The 20,086-nt window shown below is 40.1% G+C and overlaps 1 protein-coding gene across 2 annotated transcripts in view; it reads right to left on the bottom strand.

Annotated features, from left to right (window-relative positions):
• The window catches only part of ide (insulin-degrading enzyme), a 31,259-nt gene extending 12,271 nt beyond the window's left edge, over positions 1-18,988 (bottom strand). Inside the window, exons 1-15 of one of the 2 annotated variants that reach the window (XM_042336747.1) lie at positions 18,907-18,988; positions 16,038-16,222; positions 15,363-15,570; positions 14,421-14,590; positions 13,772-13,894; positions 11,303-11,415; positions 9,811-9,973; positions 8,944-9,036; positions 7,453-7,544; positions 7,105-7,185; positions 6,469-6,572; positions 6,032-6,134; positions 5,238-5,360; positions 3,563-3,645; positions 1,865-2,009 (exon numbers count right to left, since the gene is read on the bottom strand). In XM_042336747.1, coding sequence (XP_042192681.1) covers positions 1,865-2,009; positions 3,563-3,645; positions 5,238-5,360; positions 6,032-6,134; positions 6,469-6,572; positions 7,105-7,185; positions 7,453-7,544; positions 8,944-9,036; positions 9,811-9,973; positions 11,303-11,415; positions 13,772-13,894; positions 14,421-14,590; positions 15,363-15,570; positions 16,038-16,197 — 1,761 coding nt within the window. In that variant the 5' untranslated portion in view covers positions 16,198-16,222; positions 18,907-18,988. Of the gene's footprint in view, positions 1-1,864; positions 2,010-3,562; positions 3,646-5,237; positions 5,361-6,031; positions 6,135-6,468; positions 6,573-7,104; positions 7,186-7,452; positions 7,545-8,943; positions 9,037-9,810; positions 9,974-11,302; positions 11,416-13,771; positions 13,895-14,420; positions 14,591-15,362; positions 15,571-16,037; positions 16,223-18,518; positions 18,620-18,906 lie in introns of those variants that run through there. The other variant, XM_042336746.1, reaches the window with a different exon arrangement.
• Positions 18,989-20,086: the final 1,098 nt, after the last annotated feature.

Genomic DNA, 20,086 nt, shown 5'->3' with positions numbered 1-20,086 from the left:
GAATTTTGGTTGATTAGCAATAATTCTATTACCCCTCCCTTCCTTGAACAACAGCAGTTTAACTTTGCTGAAGCAAACAGGCTTTCACACATATTAGTGAAAAATCCTCAAATCGCTTATAATTCAATATTAGGTTTCATGTGGTGAAAACATCAAATGTAAACCTTTTGATAATGGGTATTAACCAAATCAAATTACTCAAATAAAATAATGTAATCTCATTCTCAGAAACATTGTATATTGTAAATGTACCACCAAATACTGAATTTAGATCTTGCAGAAAAAAAAATTACTATTAAACCATTATGATTATTGTCTCAATTTTATACTATCAGGAAAATCAATATTGGAAATTGATTCTGTGTAATCTGAAGAAGCTACATGAATTCAACAGCTCTGTACATAAAACAAAGAATCCCATTTGTCTTTTGATGTCTTTCTCTACCTCTAGCAAAAATTTATTTGTACACCTAGATCCGTCAATTTTAAATTTTAACTGTACCACTTTTTGCATTCTCTATTCCTGCCAACATGTACTATAAAACTTCACACTTTGCTGCACTGAATGTCTTTCCCTCTCTCTTCTCAATGTGCCATCTATTTTTCAAAAGGAGAGGATACCAACCTTATTTTTTTGTACTTTAAGAAAGCTCAGAATGTAGTAGTTAACAACAGCAAAGTTGAATTGCAATTATAGATAAAACATTATTTCATGACAGATTTATTTCTCTTATAACAGATATCAACCAGAACATTGGTATTTTTACTATTCTGGGTCAAAGATTTTTTTCAAAGAGGACCATAATTGAGATATCTAAAGCTTTACACAACAATTATTGGCACAATTCACTCCATGCAGTAGTGAACAAGGCTTCAATTTCAAACAGTGGGATAGGAATAGGATTAGAACATTTGAGTATTAATGCACTCTATTAATGGGTTTAATGATACCTGAGCAGTTAATTTAAGAAAAAGTGCACAACTCACTTTAGTGATAGTCAAGAACAACTTCAGAAACCACACAATGCAAGATTGTGAGTGAGTTGAGGTCTCTCAAGTGGGACAACCCATGGAATGAACGGCTCCCCATTAAAGAAAACTTCACATCACAAGTAAAATGATGCATTCCAAATTTGTTGAAAGTTGCAACATATGGCAGGCCAACTATTGCCATATAAAATAAATTGCCAGTTATGTCAACAAATAACTGGTTCATTGAAAAAATTACTCAACCTGCAACCAGTTGTGGTATAAACACATGTACTTAATAATTACACAAAACAAATCCTTCATTCTTAAGATAACTAATAATTGTAGGTGCACTACAAATCAGTCTTATTAGTCAATTTAAAAATGCAATATCAAACACATGTACATGTAAGAAGTGCATTAAGCTTGTGCACCTGCGAACACTTCACTTTCAAGCTGTATTCCTCTCCTGCTCGTCTACTTACAAGAATCGAATTCATTGCTGGAACTAGTGAATACACCAAGCCTGAGAGGCGAGCTGCATATGTATACTCTTTTAAATCATCCCTCAACAACCTGATATAGAGGTATGTCATGTTGCAATGAAGAGGGTCAGCATAAATGTAGCGACTAACAGAAAGAAAACAAAATATAAGTCGAGAATAAACCTCTAGAAGGTAATTAATATTTAAGCAGTGATATTACAAAGGGTAAAAAAAAAAACTTGTTGAAGAGTATGTATATGCAGCCTCTTAGATAACTAATAATCTTAGTTGATGGAAGGAGGAGAGAAATATTTCAACTGATCATATGGAAGGGGGAGTACAAACCAAAAATAGCTAACTTTTGAAGGAGAGAATTCTGCAGCTTTGTTTCCCTGAACTTGGGTACTTACATACATTCCATAGATCGTATTTTGTAGGTCATAGTTCAAGCCAGCTAGCTCTGCTGCATATGCATACTCGTTGAGAGAATCTTTCAGCAGTTCAATATATAAATAGGCCATATTACAATGTAATGGATCCACATAAGCAAATGGGCTGGAAGAGAACATGTCAACAATTAAAATCCTGTTGCCATAAATTGCTACTTAGTAAAACAGAAGGCTGAATTCACTTTTACAAGATCACGATGACTTTGTAGTTTCCTCCAGATAGCCAAACCCCATCATAAACATTGCATAAACACACACATCACGTAATGTTTGCTTATTGCAGTCCGAGTGAAATTGTCACCAAAAAGATTTAATTACTCCCCGCGACCCCACCCCAAAACTTTTAATTATGAAGGGACATTAGATAGAGGCAAGTATAAAATTGGAGAAAGATATATACACACACACACACACACACACAGAGAAAGACAGATGAACAGAGTAAGGCAGAGAGAGAGACAGAGAAAGATAGAAAGAGAGGGAAAGTGAATGTGTGTGGGGGCAGAGGGGAAAGACAAAAGGTCCAGCTCTGTGAGGAAAGACCTGTGAGAGAGAGAGAGAAAGATACAGAGAGATCTGAAGTTGTTGGTACTACAGTGACACTACAAATCCTGATTGAAAACTTGGGTTATATATATATCAAGTCCAACGCTTAGAAGGCGCCCCTACAATAAAAAGTTTTGAAGAACTGGGCCCTATTCACACAGGAGCCGAGGAGACTCAGGAGTGATCTTGTCAAGGTATTCAAGTTCCTGCAAGAAACTGATGTGATGACAAATAGATAATTAGACCCTCTTAGATAATACACATTCTAAAATGAGAGGTCACACCTTCAAGGTGGTGAAAATTTACTTCCGAACACATGTGATGACTTCTCACCAACGGTGGTGTTCCATCTAAACAAGCCCTGAAGTAATACTATGGTTTACTTGTCCAAAAGAAGTCCAAGTAGATTTCTAGGAGCCAACCAGTAGCCAACAACCAGACAGATGACTAGTTGAATATTGCATGGGAGGTGGAATTACTCCTGTACACAATTTGACTCTACTAGTCAGTTGGCAAACAGTATGAATTTCTCAAACCCACAGCACAATTAAACTAAATAGAAGTTCTTTAGCCATAAGTTGGCCAATGCTGCTCTGTGGCTCAGGCAAGTGAAACTTAAAACAACCCCCTGCAGCAGCCCAGCTGAAGATGGAATATTTTACTCATCTATGTAGATTGTATCCACTGTTAAGCTTTGTGGAAAACCCAAGTAACTCCATTTATAACGGTGGTGGTGGAGGGATGGTTGTCAAAAAAGTCTCCATTTTACGGTATATCCTGTGAAGAGCTTTGAGATGTTCTCCTAACACGAAAGGCACTATACTAAATGTAAGCATTATTATTAAACATCTAAACAGCTATCCACTCATCGTCTTTGCTATATTTATTTACAACAAGAACAAGATTACATTTGTATAGTGCCTTTCACATCGGGAGGACGCCCCACATTAAAAGCCATACTAAAATTCACCTCATTATAAGTGATACGTGCAAGTCTGTTGCAAATATAAATTTGCAACATGCAGTACACGATAATTATTAGCTCCTTTGCTTATATTTTACACAATATGAATTTGTTTCCACTAAGAATTCCATCAATTTAAAAGAACATACCTGAACACTTCAAAATTTAAGCAAGCTTTTGGCAGAAAGAATTTGTCGTCTTGTTTAAACCATACTTTGCTCATGGCCGTGTCCTGCAAACATAAAATGCATCTGTAACTAATTTCAAAATTATATAACATATGAAGTTCCTTTTAACTGTAGCACTTTCAATCCTGTCAATCGTAAAACCTCCCAATGATGCGCTCATAGGTACACCAGGCTGCTTCACAGCAAACATTTCTAATTCCAGTATTTAGTTCTTTAGAATAAGAAATTATGCATCTCTACTGAGTATTTCCATCACTGGTTCTTTGTCTGCAATGCAGCTTTCTGCTGTTTCTGTAGCCCGTGTCCTCTCCCACACCAAACTCCGTGACCCCATCTCCCCCATTCTCGCCCGACTCCATTGGCTCCCTTTCTTCAGAGGATCCAGTTCAAGATCCCGGTCCTCACCTACAAAGCCCTCCATGGCCTTGCCCCACCCTACCTTTGCGACCTCCTAACCCCCTACCAACCCGCCCTCTCCCTCCACTAAGCCGACTCCGGCCTGCTCCACGTCCCACGAACCCACCCGCCCCACCATTGGTGGGAGAGCCTTCGGCCATTCTGCCCCCAACCTCTGGAACTCCATCCCCCAATCACTCCACCTCGCCCCCTCTTTAGCCTCCTTCAAGTCCGCCACAAAACCCGCCTCTTCGACCATTGGTCACCCCCTTTCACTCCCTTCTCCCTCCCAGCTCAAGTCTGAAATACTATACACTGTCCAGCACCTTGGGACGCCTTCCCAACATGAAAGGCGCTATACAAATGTAATCTTGTTGTTGTTGTTTAACTACTCACTTCACACGTTTGCTAAATTTGGGTGATGGTGATTAGATTAAACAAATGTGGGAATACCTGAATTCCTGATCTTGCCCCAAACTGAAGTAGCACATCACTTAACGTTTATCAGGGTGGTGTGACATTACATGCAGAGCCAATAGACTTTTCAATTTGAGTAAAGATCTTTGCTAGTATATTCTATGCTCTGATCTGTTACCAAGTAGTACAGATGAAAATATTTCTTTCTAAAAATTTTTGATTTGACCACAACTATATACTTTTAACTACAGTGAATGGTGAACAAAGCCAAAGAAAATGTAAATGGATTTCAGTGCAGATTTTAAACAGAGCGTATTTGCAATAATAATAATAATCCTTGCATTTGATATAGCGCTTTTCACGTCGGGAGGACGGCCCAAAGCGCTTCACAGAACACACTGTAAAGGGAATTCGCTGTATATTTGTGGGCGAATGCAGCAGCCAATTGCGCACAGCAATGTCCCACAAACAGTCGTAGATTGAAAATGACCAATTTATTATTGTTTTGGAGGGATTATTATTATTAGGCTCTGTGTGGAGTAAGGAAACTTGCCCAAGGTTTCGCTCTGCCTGGAATTGAACTCAGGTCTCTCACTTGCAAAGCGAGTGCTCTAACCACTGAGCTACAGGACTCAACAATGAATTCTAATAAAGGCTACATTGTTGAAACTTGAAAAGACATATTCAAAGTTGCTGTAAACATTTTCTTCATGTACAGTATGTAGCATAATTAACAGATTTCAGTAGTCTATACTCTCATATGGGTGCCTCCCACCGTCCCAACTATTTACATTAAAATCCATACAGGTTTAGAATTACTTACCTTAATAAGAGAAGGGAATGAAGTAGCATCTTTTTCTAACGGTATAATCTCAAAATTTGTCGGAATAAACTCATTCTTATCTGGCAACTTAAATTTTCCATTTAGGTTGGCGTTTTTCCATTTCTGCAGAAGTAAACCAAGTTTCCTTTATTAAAACTCCTTTCATGTCCAGGATTTTACCTGGTGATCACCATTAAGATTTTTAAAATACTTGTTGTTAAATCATTTAAAGATATTTTTTCTAAATGTTGAATAGTTTCTCAATGTTAAAATTCAAGTATTATTATGTTAAGTATTTTTAATGGGTTTAATGTAAACTCAATTCATCAAAAACTTTCCTTTTGGATACAAACATATCCATTATTGCTTAGCAACATTCACTTCCATGATTCCTTAGCAGTTAACAATTTCAAAAACATTGCTATCTTTTTTCTTATGGAGTTAACACAAATCCAGCATTCAGATTACGGTGATAAACAGAAGTGATTGCTAAAAGTTCAAGATTGAATTAGAGTGCGTGTGCGGCCGGCCACAGGTTCAAACTCATAGAAAACATTTTCACAACTGACAGAATATTGAATTAAGTATTTTTCAGGACAGTTTGAAATCTTTGCAACATGGTCTCAAAACCATCAGTGAAAACTGTTTAGAATTGGTGCTGCACATGTTGCAGTTGGTTTCAAACAGCATAAGTGTCTGAGTGCACTGTGCAAAGAAGCTAAAAGAATGCTCAATCTTCAGTTAAGAATGATTGAATTTGCTGAAATAAAAATAATGCAAACGAGGAGGCTCACCTCAATAACATCCTCAGGAATACTTTCTTGTTTGTACTCTGTACCGTACCATTTCTCAGTCTTATCAGTTTTCCCTTCAAACGTTTTAGAAACCACTGCCACCCTTTAAGGGAAAACACATAGTATAACAGGAAGGAATTAGACAACAAGATTGTATCAGATATAATATTTCTTTCACACTATTGGTGCAGAAATGCATTTAATACCTGACATAAAACTGCTTATTCACTGAGTAACCTGGAAGCAAATATTTGAGACAGAAATAGCAAATTACAAAGGTGTCTGGTGGTAGCAATTCAAGCTTGCTTTCCTTTAAGAAAATGCTGGAATAAATGAAAAATATTAAATGAATAGCACTGGAGATGGTTATGTGTTTAAGAGCTTAAGTATAAAGTATATAAACAAATACATGGAAGGGCACCAATACCGTAACTCACCGCACATTCTCTGGTATCAGTTTGTCCAGGACCATTTCTATTAGTTCAGGCTGAAATTCTTCCAGCAAAAAATCAGCTGCCAGAACTTCCTCAATTGGATAGTACTGAAGGAGAGTGAGAAGAAAGGATGCAAGAGCACAGAGTTGATTCATGAACATGGAAATTATGGAATGACAAAATTACTATGTTGTTTACAATTTTTTTTAAAGAAAATCATAGATTGCATGAAAGGTTAACACATTATTGCTAACTGCCAAATCCCCCAAAAATTCTTCACACACCCAGGAACTAATTTCACTTCATAAATTAGTACTGATCAAAGATTTGGTTAACTAATTGTCTCCTAAATCACAAGTAGAAATGAAGTTTGAAATCCATGAACACAGATCATGACAAAATCTGATAGGGGTATCAGAGTGCACCACCTCTCAGTAAATGCTGGATTTGTTGTTGCTAAACTATGCAAAAAATGTGGAAAACAGATAAAGTACTTTTCCTGCCACAGTAATATTTTCTTAATTAAGGAGTCAGATTACTATAATTCTTATATTGTTAGAATACAGGATTTGATCCCAAAACACAGTTAAAAAGAAAATTTTGAAATGTAGTAGTAAATGAATGATAACTTTCACATACATGCAATGATCCGGCAAGTTTTGAAGTGTAGCCTCGTGGTCGCTCTTTATCTTTGAATCTAAAAGCCATGGCATTCAAATCCTAGATTTTAAAAAAAATAGCTTATTCAAGAAAGTTAAGATATTAAACATGCGCTCCTCTTATTAAAAAAATACATTTGATATTTGTTGATCCAAAGATTTGATACCAAAACAAAATCCCACTTTAGCAGTAAGATAATAATCAATTATTGTTCAAGAACCCAAAAAAATGTCACCTTCCATTTAATTTCCACACAACTTGTGTAGCCAGTGTCTGTCTGGACTACAAAGCAATTAAATTATTAAACCAATTGTCTTTCCTCATTACCTTACACTCCAGAAAAATCCATTTCTGAGGCCCTTCTGTACGCAGTTTAGTGATGTACTGGAACATGTGAAGAATTATATCATCCACGTGTACTATATGAAGCAAAGCCAGGGTAAGAAAGCAAGCATTACATACAATTATATTGGTTGAAAAGATCCTCAAACTGTTTCGAGTTTTATAACATATGTAGATACAATACGAAATTACATTTGGATAGTGCTTTTCATGTCGGGAGGACATCCCTAGGCGCTGATATAGGTACACCTGTTTATCAATTCCCTGCAACATTTAATAAAGTAAAACCCAACATTTAGAAAAACAATAATCAAAATCACTATTTCTTCACAGGAACTGGTCAATTTGCCAACTTGTGTTACTGCAGGTACAAAATGTCCCCACAAATTACACCATGCGTTATAGGTTGAGTGAATTTCAATGTTACAGAATTTGGCTGAAGTATATACAACTAGGATTCACTCTTACCATTTTAGATCATCTCAAGCCAAAGGCAGTTTAACATCCTCCAGTCTGTTTTATCATATGTATAACACATCCACCATCTATGTAATCTTTAGCAATACAATATATTCCAAGGCTTTAAATGATGATTGCATATTTGCCTACAAATACAGTCAGTACATTTTACAGAAAATCTCTGAAGCACTTGCCTAGAGAGCTATGAATGAACAAGGCCCAATTGATCTCATAATACCCACTCTACTTTCCTCCCATCACAACATCAAGCTTTTTTTTAAAAAAAATGAATCCAGCATTCAGGCCTCAAACAACTCCTGGTAACCAGTCAATAATTACTCTCTAGGTAAGTAAATACTTTCTGGCGTCTGTTCTGAAATGGCCCTTTGCAACCCAAACCAGTTGTTAAACCAATTGCTGTACTGATGCATCCAAGTGTTGTTCTGGGCTTCCTTTCTGAATCCTATTTAAAAAGGTGCCTTCTGAGACAGAAAAGCATCAGTCCTCTAATGCTATGGAGCATCCCAGTTTGCTCACCTCTGCACTGCTTTTATGGCCTCGGAAACCCTCTTGTATTGTGGCGACCAAAAGTGTACACAATACTCTAGGTGTAGGTTGACCAGAGCACAATACAGCTCGAGGATGACTGGAGTTCTGGACTCAACAAATGTAGCCCAGAATCTCATTTTGCTTTATTTGTTGATGCCTCGCACTGCTTTGACATGTTGAGCAGCATGTCAACTAACTACACAACTATGATGTTTTGATGTGATAATGCATTATACTAAATGCAAGAATTATAATATTGACAAAATGAAATTCGCAACATTATCCTCCCACTTTCCTTTGAAATAGGTTAAAACATTTGAGGTAATAAATTTAAATGTGATTTTACTGAAATCTCACATTATACTTCTGAAAGCAGTCATAGAAAGTAGTTGCGATTTTTTAAACAATAACACTTGGTTATTATAGATATAAATATCATGGTCCATGGAATGAGTAAAATGTACGTACCAAGTCCTTCCTCAGTAAGGTCCACATTAATGATGAAAAACATGAAGCCTTTGGCTCCTTCTTTTTGCCCTCCAACAAGTGTATTTACCCAGCCTAGAATACAAGAATACAGAAACTGGTTCATAAATCTTTAGGCATGGTAGTGTAGATTACTTTATAGGATGCTATCCTCCATATTAGACAATTTGATAATTGTAATAGATTACTTGAGGATTTTTTTTAAAAAATTCAAGTTTAGAAACTACTAAAAGGTTAACGAAATACTATGTCACATTGCTACATTAATACATTGCTCCATGCTTTGGTAAAATAGAGTTTCTATCCAATGCATATCATATGACAAGTTCTTGATCTAGCATGTGCTTCACAGAAAGAAAAAATGAGGGAAAAGCAGAGAAATAACAATACGGTAGAAAGTCATTTTTAAACTGTGGAGGGGGAGAGAAGACAAAAATAAGGATGCCAATGTTCAAAGGTAGAAAGCCTGACAAATAATTAAAAAATTCCAATTTAATTCATATTCATTTTGAACATTTTCCCAAAGTAATGAAGCATTTAACGATCCATTATACACTCAGGTGAAAGAACTTCACTGATGGTGTAGGTCAGGCTTGTTTTCATAACAGGAGAGGCAAATAATAATCTTAACAAGAACATTAATAATCTTAATTCAAAAGAGGTCAACAATGAAACAAGAAAAGGGAAAACATCTCTCTTTTTCTCACCTCACCTTCCCATCAAGAAAGCTACCCTTGACGAAAAATGATCGAGACTCTTGCCTACGCCTATTCAATTACTTGACTGAAGGGCTTGTAACATTGCACTCACTTTATGGAAATGAAAAATGAACCTTTATTTAATTATTACCTTTAGCTTTCAGTTCTGACAGAAGACTCCCTGGACCTTCATGACCAATCAAATGGCCAAGATAGTGACCTGGATTTGACTTGTAATATTTCTGAAGGTCCGGTATAGGAAAAGTGACATAAAGATTTCTGATATCCTTGATGGGCACCACCTTATACAGTTGCTGTAAAACAAGTGTAAATGTTATGAATAATTGTTTCTGGAGGTCAACTGGCAACCACTGAATCAGAATAGAGTATCTTTAGGGAAAAATAGAAAACAAGATTATAAACAGAAAATATTAATAAAATATTATTACAGAATATTGTTTCATATAACTTTGATCAAAAGCGCTATGATGGGTATTGTTGATACTGTACAAATCTGCAGCAATTAATTTTATACCTCTGAGCAGAAAAAGGAATGAAGTAGATACATATGCAACACATGCTAAACCCCTGATAAATATAATAGAGAATTAAAAAAACAGTATTTCTCAGTTGATACAGATGTATGCAGCTCAGTGTTATAATTGAATCCAGATTCAAATCTGCAGAGATATAGGGAACAGACAGATTGTCTTAATATCCCTCAAAAGCATTACTGATTAATATCTCACTCTGAACTCCTACACCAGTGTACAGCAAATTATTTTATACATGTTTTCTGTTAAGAATGTCATTCTGGCAAGAAAGCAATGGTGCTTTTTGTAAGTATGTCATTCCATATTAAGAAAATTGTATCAGTACAATTGCTTCTTTCTTTTATAAACTTGGTTTACAGAAATTCAGGTATCAATTAGTTGCCATGTTTTTGAGCCTCACAAAACAACAAGATTGCATTTATAGAGCGCTTTTCACGTTGTGAGGACGTCCCAAGGCGCTGGACAGTTATAATAATAATAATCCTTGCATTTGATATAGTGCTTTCCACGTCAGAGGACGGCCCAAAGCGCTTCACAGAACACACTGTAAAGTGAATTGATTGTATATTTGTGGGTGAACGCGGCAGCCAATTGCGCACAGCAATGTCCCACAAACAGTCGTAGATTGAAAATGAAAACAATTTAATTATTGTTTTTGGTGGGACTATTATTAGGCGTGTGGAGTAAGGAAACTTGCCCAAGGTTTCGCCCTGCCTGGAATTGAACTCAGGTCTCTCACTTGCAGAGCCTTTCCAGTTGGGTCGGGACCCGAGCAGGGGGGAAATGGTCAGGGTGAGGGGAGGGAAGGGAGGGAGCAAGGAGGGGGTAGAGAGTCGAGAGGGGAGGTGAAGGCACGGTTGAAGAGAAAGGTCTTGAGACCGGCCTTGAAAGAGGAAAGAAGGCGAAGGCACTGGGGGATGGAGTTCCAAAGTCAAAATAAGACACCAGTTTAGGATGTCCTCGGTTATCAAACATTCTGGAGCTTGCTGACAGCAAGTTTCTGAAAAAAATATTTCTCCCTTCCTTCTCTCATTATAAAAACATAGTGGCAAAAATCTGAAGGGGGAAAACCACTATTCACATAACTACCTTAAGGTGTTCTTTCTGAAAAGGATATTCCAAGAATTCTGTAACAGGTAGACTTTTGTTTACCACACCTCCAAATAGCTTCACTACCATATCGGTCAGTTCATCCAGGGATTCTGAAAACAAACAGATCATTTGAAAAACAATAAATCACCACCAGACAGCAAACAATATGAAACTCCAATAAGTCGCACAACAATCATCATAAGAACCAGATCAGCCTTGGTTGCATGGTTTAATGTCGACTCCCTATTCTAAATGGTTGGTCACGGGAGTGCATAAGGTGCAACACTGTACAAGAGGAGAGTCCAATGAGGTCGAAAGATACACAGGTCAAGGATAGAAATAGTTCAGGCTGTGTGTGTACACAGGTTGCACACCTGCGAATCTCTTGCTTGAAACTACTGTTTCAACCAAATATTATGACAATAAAAAAATCGACAGCTCCCTTGTTTTTTGCCATTGTGTACTTATTTCTATCCTCCTATGCTGGCTGCAAGTACAATATCCAATGGAATTAAAGAAATAATTTAAGCTTTGATGTCACATTTCTCACTTCAGTAAATTTTTAAAGAGAACAGCTAAAATTAGAATGTTACAGTATAGATCAATTGGCCCAATGTGGCTGTGGGAGCTTACAGCAGATATTGTATATGCTACAGGATTTCCAAACTGTTGGCTGTGCTTGACGATAATAAAATAATAATCCTTGCATTTGTTATAGTGCTTTTTATGCCTTCTAGATGTCTCAAAGCGCTTCACAGAATATACTGTGAAGTGAATTGACTGTATATTTGGGGGCAAAATGCGGCAGCCAATTGCGCACAGCAGTATCCCACAAACAGTCGTGGAATGAGTGACCAAATTATTATTTTTTTTCTTGAGGGATTATTATCAGACATGTGGAGTAAGGAAACTTGCCTTGATGATACAGATGTCTTCAAAACTTTCTCACGTGGCAGTAGACTATGATACACATTAGTTAAATACGTTTACCGCAAATTACCTACGTGAATTCACAATTTATTTGATACAATTGCTGTATACCAGCTATTGAAAAAGACAATTATTCAAAGATTACTCCAAACAAAACTACATAACCTAAAACAGTGCCAAATATAAGAATATACAATTTTAAATGTGATATTGATTCAGTTCAATATTCAGTTGATTTTGGTTTTTGATTACTTGCTCCCCACCCAGAGTTGATGACTCAAACTGCAGTACGATTTCACAAACACCAGTTACCTTCCAGAACTTAGCCCATAATAATCACTGTTCCTTTGAGTCTGTACTATGAGTGTTAGTAGCCTAATAACCCAAGGGGGTATGACAACAGAGCTTTATGCTTCTCACATCTTTCCAGCAGGTCATTAGATAATGCTAGGAATGTGAAGCTTGGCAGATCTTCCCCCTCTCTAGCCTAGTTGGACTGTGTTCAACTGTTGAGGCGCCACTTCACCGAGGTTATGATCGGCTAATTGGCAGACCATGGAGCAAACCTTAAACATGGTCTGTATGGCTCAGTTCTACACTAGAGAGTGAACTTACCAACTGAGCCATCGGGAGAGCTCCTTTGCTTGCTTTCTAAACACTTGATCATGCTATCTGTAGTTCAATTTTCTCATCCAGATTTTACAATTCAGAATCATTCTCTAACATCTGGAAGCCTGGTCCTTGATGTACGACTCCAGAGAGTTATCGTTCCCTACAGAAAATAGGATATGCAGGCATTTAATGCTTTTGATTTGCTCTTGAAGGTACTGGAATTAGGCTGCCAGCAAATCACCAAGTTATTGATTTACAGGTTCCAAATGTTTGAGAAACAATTGGTAGATGAGCGTATTTCAAAATACTGAATTCAAATTGATTTTGCACTGGTTAATTCCATGACGTAAGTGGCATTGTTATTGCTAATTACTTGTGCTTAATATAAACCACAAAAAAAGGTCAAAATCCCCCACTCTGTAACAAATTAGTTATAATGCAACAAAGAATTCCAGTATCAAAATATCTCAGTGGATTCATAACAGAACTAAATATTATAATAGAGTTTTTGAAGTTTTCTTCTCACTTCCATTGGGGCACCTCATTGATATTACTGACCCCCAGACATCCTTTCTCTCACTCTACTCCATCCTGATCACACACCTTTATTTTTCACATCTGCTTGGAGTCCCAATAATACATTCATCAAAAGTAACCAAGTTAGAAATGTTCAAGTTACAACAAAATTGTCAGCTTGCAACTTTAGGGTTCAGAACTTGCGATCACCAATTTGAAATACTAGACTGCTTAAGTATAAATTTGAATAATTATCAATAGCGACATAAAAATACAACAATCCAGTATCATGGCTTGGAATTCAACATATTTTCAAGGAAAAACAAAATGCATCTTCGGTTTGATCGGGCATTGCAGATAAAATTCAGAATTATATATTCCCCAAACTTTATCAAATACAGGACTTGCCTCTCCCCAAGACACAGAGAGCCATCAGATTTGATGAATAGTAAGACGAGTGGAACTTAAGCAGTTCTTGTCGCACATCAATGCCCATCTCTGCTGGCCTAGTTTCCAAGGTGAACTTGTTGCCTATTATTGAAAATATAAAGAGTAAGTTTCAGGTAGCATGACAAATTAGCTCATTATTTATAATTCCCATGCTTTATTTTTAACTAACGGCTGATGTGAAACTCAGTACCGGCTTGTTCCGAAGTTACACTTCAGCATCTGGTTTGGGATTTCAAAATTATGTGAAATTCTAAAAGGTGACATTAATAGGTTTACAAATTAACAACTCTACATGCATTACTATTTTGCTACCCACTCGGGAGCAGCATTAAAATAACAGTTCCTTCATATCATCCTTTCAGGATTTATTATAGAACAACATACTCAGCTGAACAATTACTGAATGCACCAAAGATTGTTTCAATGGTTCGTGGTGCTGGTGTCTGAGAACTTGGCAAATAGAACTTTATTAGCTTTCTGCAAGGTTCTCGTTTACCTGCAATTTCAGATGTACTCTCTCTTACACAGCAGTTCAATTCTAATTTGATACAGAATTTCATTTTACAAACACCAAGTTCAGTTCAGGAAGACTCTGTGGAATACTGACCTGTTCCAAATGTGCTAAATCGGTGCTCTGGATTGCCTGTAGACTTCTCTAACTGGAACAGTCTCCAAGCATCATTCATTATGTTCTTCTCATGCTCTGAATCAACAGCATTAACCTCTCTATCTTTCCAGTTGGCATCAAACAAAGGACACAAGAAAAACTGGGCAAACCTTAGCAAAAACAAAAAGTTGTTATGGAGTGAATAATAATAATAATAATCCTTGCATTTGATATAGCGCTTTTCACGTCGGGAGGACGTCCCAAAGCGCTTCACAGAACACACTGTAAAGTGAATTGACTGTATATTTGTGGGCAAACGCGGCAGCCAATTGCGCACAGCAATGTCCCACAAACAGCCGTGGATTGAAAATGACCAATTTATTATTGTTTTGGGTTTTATAGGGATTATCATTAAGGCTCTGGGTGGAGTAAGGAAAATTGCCCAAGGTTTCGCCCTGACCTGCCTGGGATTGAACTCAGGTCTCTCCCAGGCAGGTCAGGGCGAAACCTTGGGCAAGTTTCCTTACTCCACACAGAGCCTAATAATAATAGAAGGAACATCATTGCAGATTAACCAACACAATATTTAACAGATGATAGATTATAGTCCTGTCATGACTCAGGTGCCGAATGACTATCATCTCTCACAATAGTTTTCTTTTCCCAGGCCTTTTTCAATGTTGCAATTTATTTCTTTATGAAAAACCAAATAAACATGTGAAGAGATCAGGAAATCCCAGACAAGAAAGGAAAACTAATTTGCCATTTTATGTTATGATAAAGTAAATACAAAAAATATGATGTGCAAATATACACACATCTATCAAGAGCTGATAGGTATGGCAGAAGTAATGATTCAAAACTTGCAGGCAGGTACAGACAAATTTATGACTATTGGTGTAAAAACACAAGAAACCGTTACTGTATCAATGCAGAATTTACCGATCTAGGGCACCCTCCAAGTGTTCATTCGATACATCGAAATAGTAGTTGGTATGTTCGCCACTAGTGAATGCATTTGAGCTCCCTGCATGTTCACTAAGGAACTGACTGTACTCATTCTCCTTTGGGTATTTTTCTGTCCCCAAGAAAAGCATATGCTCACAAAAGTGGGCTAGTCCTTGGATGTCTTTTGGATCTGACAATGAGCCTGTAAAGAAACAAAAATCAGAACAGACAAATTTTAGGGACCAGTAAGCTCTTTAATCCATAGCATTTGATTCAAGTTCTATGTGTCTTCACCACTAATTTGTACTTAAAATGTGCAATAGGGAAACAAATTGCCTTCATCAACTTCATCAAACCCCTTTACTATCCTGACAATTGCCAAAAGGTACAATATCCAGCTTTTAACTAATTATTTTATTGAAAACAATTCTTTCCTAAAATGTGACAACCAATCTGGAATATCACGAGTATAACAGCAAGTGTATGATTAATATCAGTTTAACTACAGTTTTGAGTGCGTTAATTGTTAAAACAACAGTAATAACTGCCTCACAGGTTATTAGGAAAGTTAGTGTAGACGTAGTGAAAGTATTCAAATTTAGCACAGTAGCATTGTGCCGACTATTACTACTAAATTGAACTTTAGGTATGATATTGAATGCTTAATACCAATGTGAACATCCAGGGCAGCAGATGATTTGTCAGTGGTAGGGTCATGGATTAGTAATGCATTGATCCCATTTGCAAATTCCAATCCACAATATTCACGCTTGTCCTCAGGAGACTTAATAATATTGGGCACGGTTCTCACAATTGCTGGATTATTCATTCTCAAGCCTCTTGCTGGCTGCAGGCTGCAAATAGAGTACATTAATTACCAGACCATATTCTTAAGACAAATGGCATCACAAAGTCAACATACAGACAGATTACTGGTATTTGTTTTTACCCTGAAAAGGAAATAATAATCCTTGCATTTGATAAAAGAATCTTATTGCACTGTCAATATCTCAAAGCACATCCATCACATGATTTACATGTGAAGTGCAGTGACTAGTTCTCTTCAACCGTGCCTTCAGCTCCCCTCTCGACTCTCTACCCCCTTCCTCACTCCCTCCCTTCCCTCACCCTGACCATTTCCCCCCGGCTCGGGTCCCGACCCAACTGTCCAGCGCCTTGGGACGTCCTCCCGACGTGAAAGGCGCTCTATAAATGAAATCTTGTTGTAGTTCTAAGCAAAAATGGTAGCTAATTTGCACACACTCTCTCACATGCAACCATTCAGTGAATGGACATTTTTTATGACTATTTTATCTACAAGTATTACAATAAAATTGTCTAAATGAGTCATTGAAGCACAGTTCTTTTCCCATAATTATACATTATACATCATTAACCCAAAATGCTATAATTTTAATTCTGTTAGTGTTGAAGAAATATCAGACCAAACAACATTAATAGCTTCTAACAGTGTCAACTAGGTATCAACTAGGCATTTTGGTAGAGTATTTGATCCTTTGATTAAATACCATGAACACTTATTTGTGCCTTTCACATCAGGACGTCCGAAAGGGCTAAACCATTCTTGACTATGATGGTAATATTGAAATGCTTTATGTTGCCAGTCTTAATAATAATCCAGAGCAAGTTTATCTTGTTCTGCAGCCTTACAGAACTGAAAATATTCTTACACAATAATTTCCGTATTCTGTTACGTATCTTAGATAATTTTCCATAAGGCCTCTTTTTCGAAATCTCAATTTTCAAACCTGAAGGCTATTAATAAGCCCGAGTTAAATAATAATAATAATCCTTGCATTTGATATAGTGCTTTTCACGTCGGGAGGACGTCCCAAAGCGCTTCACAGAACACACTGCAAAGTGAATTGACTGTATATTTGTGGGCGAACGCGGCAGCCAATTGCGCGGAGCAGTGTCCCACAAACAGTCGTGGATTGAAAACGACCAATTTATTATTGTTTGGGGTTTTTGGAGGGATTATTATTAGGCTCTGTGTGGAGTAAGGAAACTTGCCCAAGGTTTGGCCCTGACCTGCCCGGAACTGAGCTCAGGTCTCTCGCTTGCAAAGCGAGTGCTCTAACCACTGAGCTACAGGACTCCACAAAATTATTAAACTGCTTCATTGTTTTTTAAAAAAAAACAACAACAACAGGGGTGCGGAAAGAGACCCATTTGGTCCTGGGACAGTAAGAGATTTACACCTGCCGGCTTCACAGGGCAGCAGCGAGCAGGTGAATCAAAGTCCTGCTGCCTGCACACCCCCCTCCCCAGAGGCCGGGCAGCGGGTGGCTGAATGTCTCCAGTAAATAAACCGCAGAAAATAAATGCAGGTGGAAATAAAAAAAAAGACCGAACGATTTAAGAGTGTTTAAGAGTGTAAAGGGTTTAAGTGTCGCTCAACAGCAGTCAGCTGGTTTGCTGCGCACAGTCAAGAGTGGGGATAAAATCTCCCCCCCACCCACACACACAGACCCCCCCCACCCACCCACCCACAGACCCCCCCCCACACAGACACCCACCCCCCCCACAGACCACCCACCCACAGACCCCCCACCCACCCACACACACACACACCCACAGACCCCCCCACCCCCCCCACACAGACACCCACCCACAGACCACCCCACCCACAGATCTCCCCCACCCACACAGACCCCCCCACCCACACCCACAGACCCCCCCCACACACACCCACCCCCACCCCCCCACACAGACACCCACCCCCACAGACCCCCCCCCCAGACCCCCCACCCCACAGACCCCCCACACAGCACCCCCCCACCCCTCTCTCTCTCTCTGTCTGCAGCGGAGAAACAGCCAAAGCTTCGGCCTCATTACAACCTTCACACGTGTGTGGTTAGTGAGGGAGACCCGCCATGGCTGAGAGCCCCCCCCACCCCCCCCCCACCACACACACACACGGGCCAGTCCGGCTACTGTGAGGCCGGGGCTCTGTCCCCGTGTGTCCGGCCACAGGCCCTGGGGGCCGCGGGGGGTGAGTTCCAAGGCCAGGGCCCAGCTCACGTTGGTGCTCCCCGTGACCTCCAGCCGCCGGGAGGCCACGACGCCCACGAACGACCAACCGCCGATTCAGAGACGCGGTCCCGGGGCCCTCGGGCTCGCACTTACTGGCGTTCTCCCCGGGTCAGGGCCTGGCTCAGGAGCTGCACGAAGCGGCCGACGTTTGGCATTCTTCCTGGCGCCCCTCCCCTCCCCGAGCCGGGCCTCCTCTCCCCGGGCCTCCCCTCCCCGAGCCTCCCCTCCCCGGGCCTCCCCGAGCCGACCCTCCCCTCCCCCGGGCCTCCCCGAGCCGACCCTCCCCTCCCCGGGCCTCCCCGAGCCTCCCCTCCCCGGGCCGGGCCTCCCCGAGCCTATCCTCCCCGAGCCTCCCCTCCCCGAGCTCACAGCGCCGCCATGTTCAGGCCTCGCGGTGAGAGTACAGCCGCGATGCTCTCCCACCCCACACACACACACCCACACACCCACCCTCGAGTGCCCACCCCTCCCCGCCCCTCACCTCCTGCAGCCCCCGCGGCCAATTCACTGTCTTCACACCGAGAGAGGGAGGGAAGGAAGGAGGAGGGAGAGAGAGGGAGGGAGAGAGAGAGAGAGGGAGGGACGGACTGCCGAGAGCGGGGGTGGAGTGGGGGTGGTGGGGGGGAGCGAGGGATCCTGTCTTTCACATCACCCGCCCCGTGTCCCTGGAGCAGCTGACGGCGAAACAGCACCGGCGCAGGCGTACACATGCCCTGCGCTCTCATCACCTCACACACAGCTCTCCTCCACCTCCCCTCACAGCTGGTAAATAATCCCCCTCCTCAGTCCACACCCAGAGAGCATTACCCCCTCTCTCTCTCTCTCTCTCTCCCACTCACCCACCCACCCCACTTGCAGGAAGAAGAGTTTCCAAAACAGTCACGACCGCAACGATTCGCGCTCGGATTCCGGAGCGCTTGACGGTCCCCGAGTCTGACGCCCGGGCCGGGGAGGGCCGGGGACGGTGGGCGACACTTGGCAGCCAATGTGCGCACAGCGGTGACCCGCCAAACGGTCACGGATTGAGCGACTAAATTGTTATTTATTTGCTGGAAGGGATTTTTTTTTACCCCCCCAATCGACTAAGCGGGTTTCCTGCTTACTGATAGGTAAACGCAGGCTTGTGGAATAAGGAAACTTGCCCAACGTTTTGCCCTGCCCAGGTCCTCGAGCTTGTGAGGCGAGCGCGCTCACCATTAATAATAGTAATAATAATCCTTGCATTTGATATAGCGTTTTTCACGTCGGGAGGACGTCCCAAAGCGCTTCACAGAACACACTGCAAAGTGAATTGACTGTATATTTGTGGGCGAACGCGGCAGCCAATTGCGCACAGCAATGTCCCACAAACAGTCGTGGATTGAAAATGACCAATTTATTATTGTTTTTTGGTTTTGGAGGGATTATTATTAGGCTCTGTGTGGAGTAAGGAAACTTGCCCAAGGTTTCGCCCTCTGTCTGGAATTGAACTCAGGTCTCTCGCTTGCAAAGCGAGTGCTCTAACCATTGAGCTACAGGACTTAACTCCATTAAGTTACAGATACGCAGGCAGAAGGATACGTGTTGTGAAGCGCATTCCAGGACATGTGCCAGAATGTAATTTTAACATTAATGTTTGCCGCACGCTACAGGCAAATATGGGAGAGCTCAGAATGATGGGA

Source organism: Callorhinchus milii, unplaced genomic scaffold (genome assembly GCF_018977255.1).
Source record: "Callorhinchus milii isolate IMCB2004 unplaced genomic scaffold, IMCB_Cmil_1.0 Scaffold7, whole genome shotgun sequence".
Taxonomy (NCBI): Eukaryota; Metazoa; Chordata; class Chondrichthyes; order Chimaeriformes; family Callorhinchidae; genus Callorhinchus; species Callorhinchus milii.
Note: the sequence above shows the minus strand (reverse complement) of the source record. Positions and strands in the feature narration are given on the sequence as shown.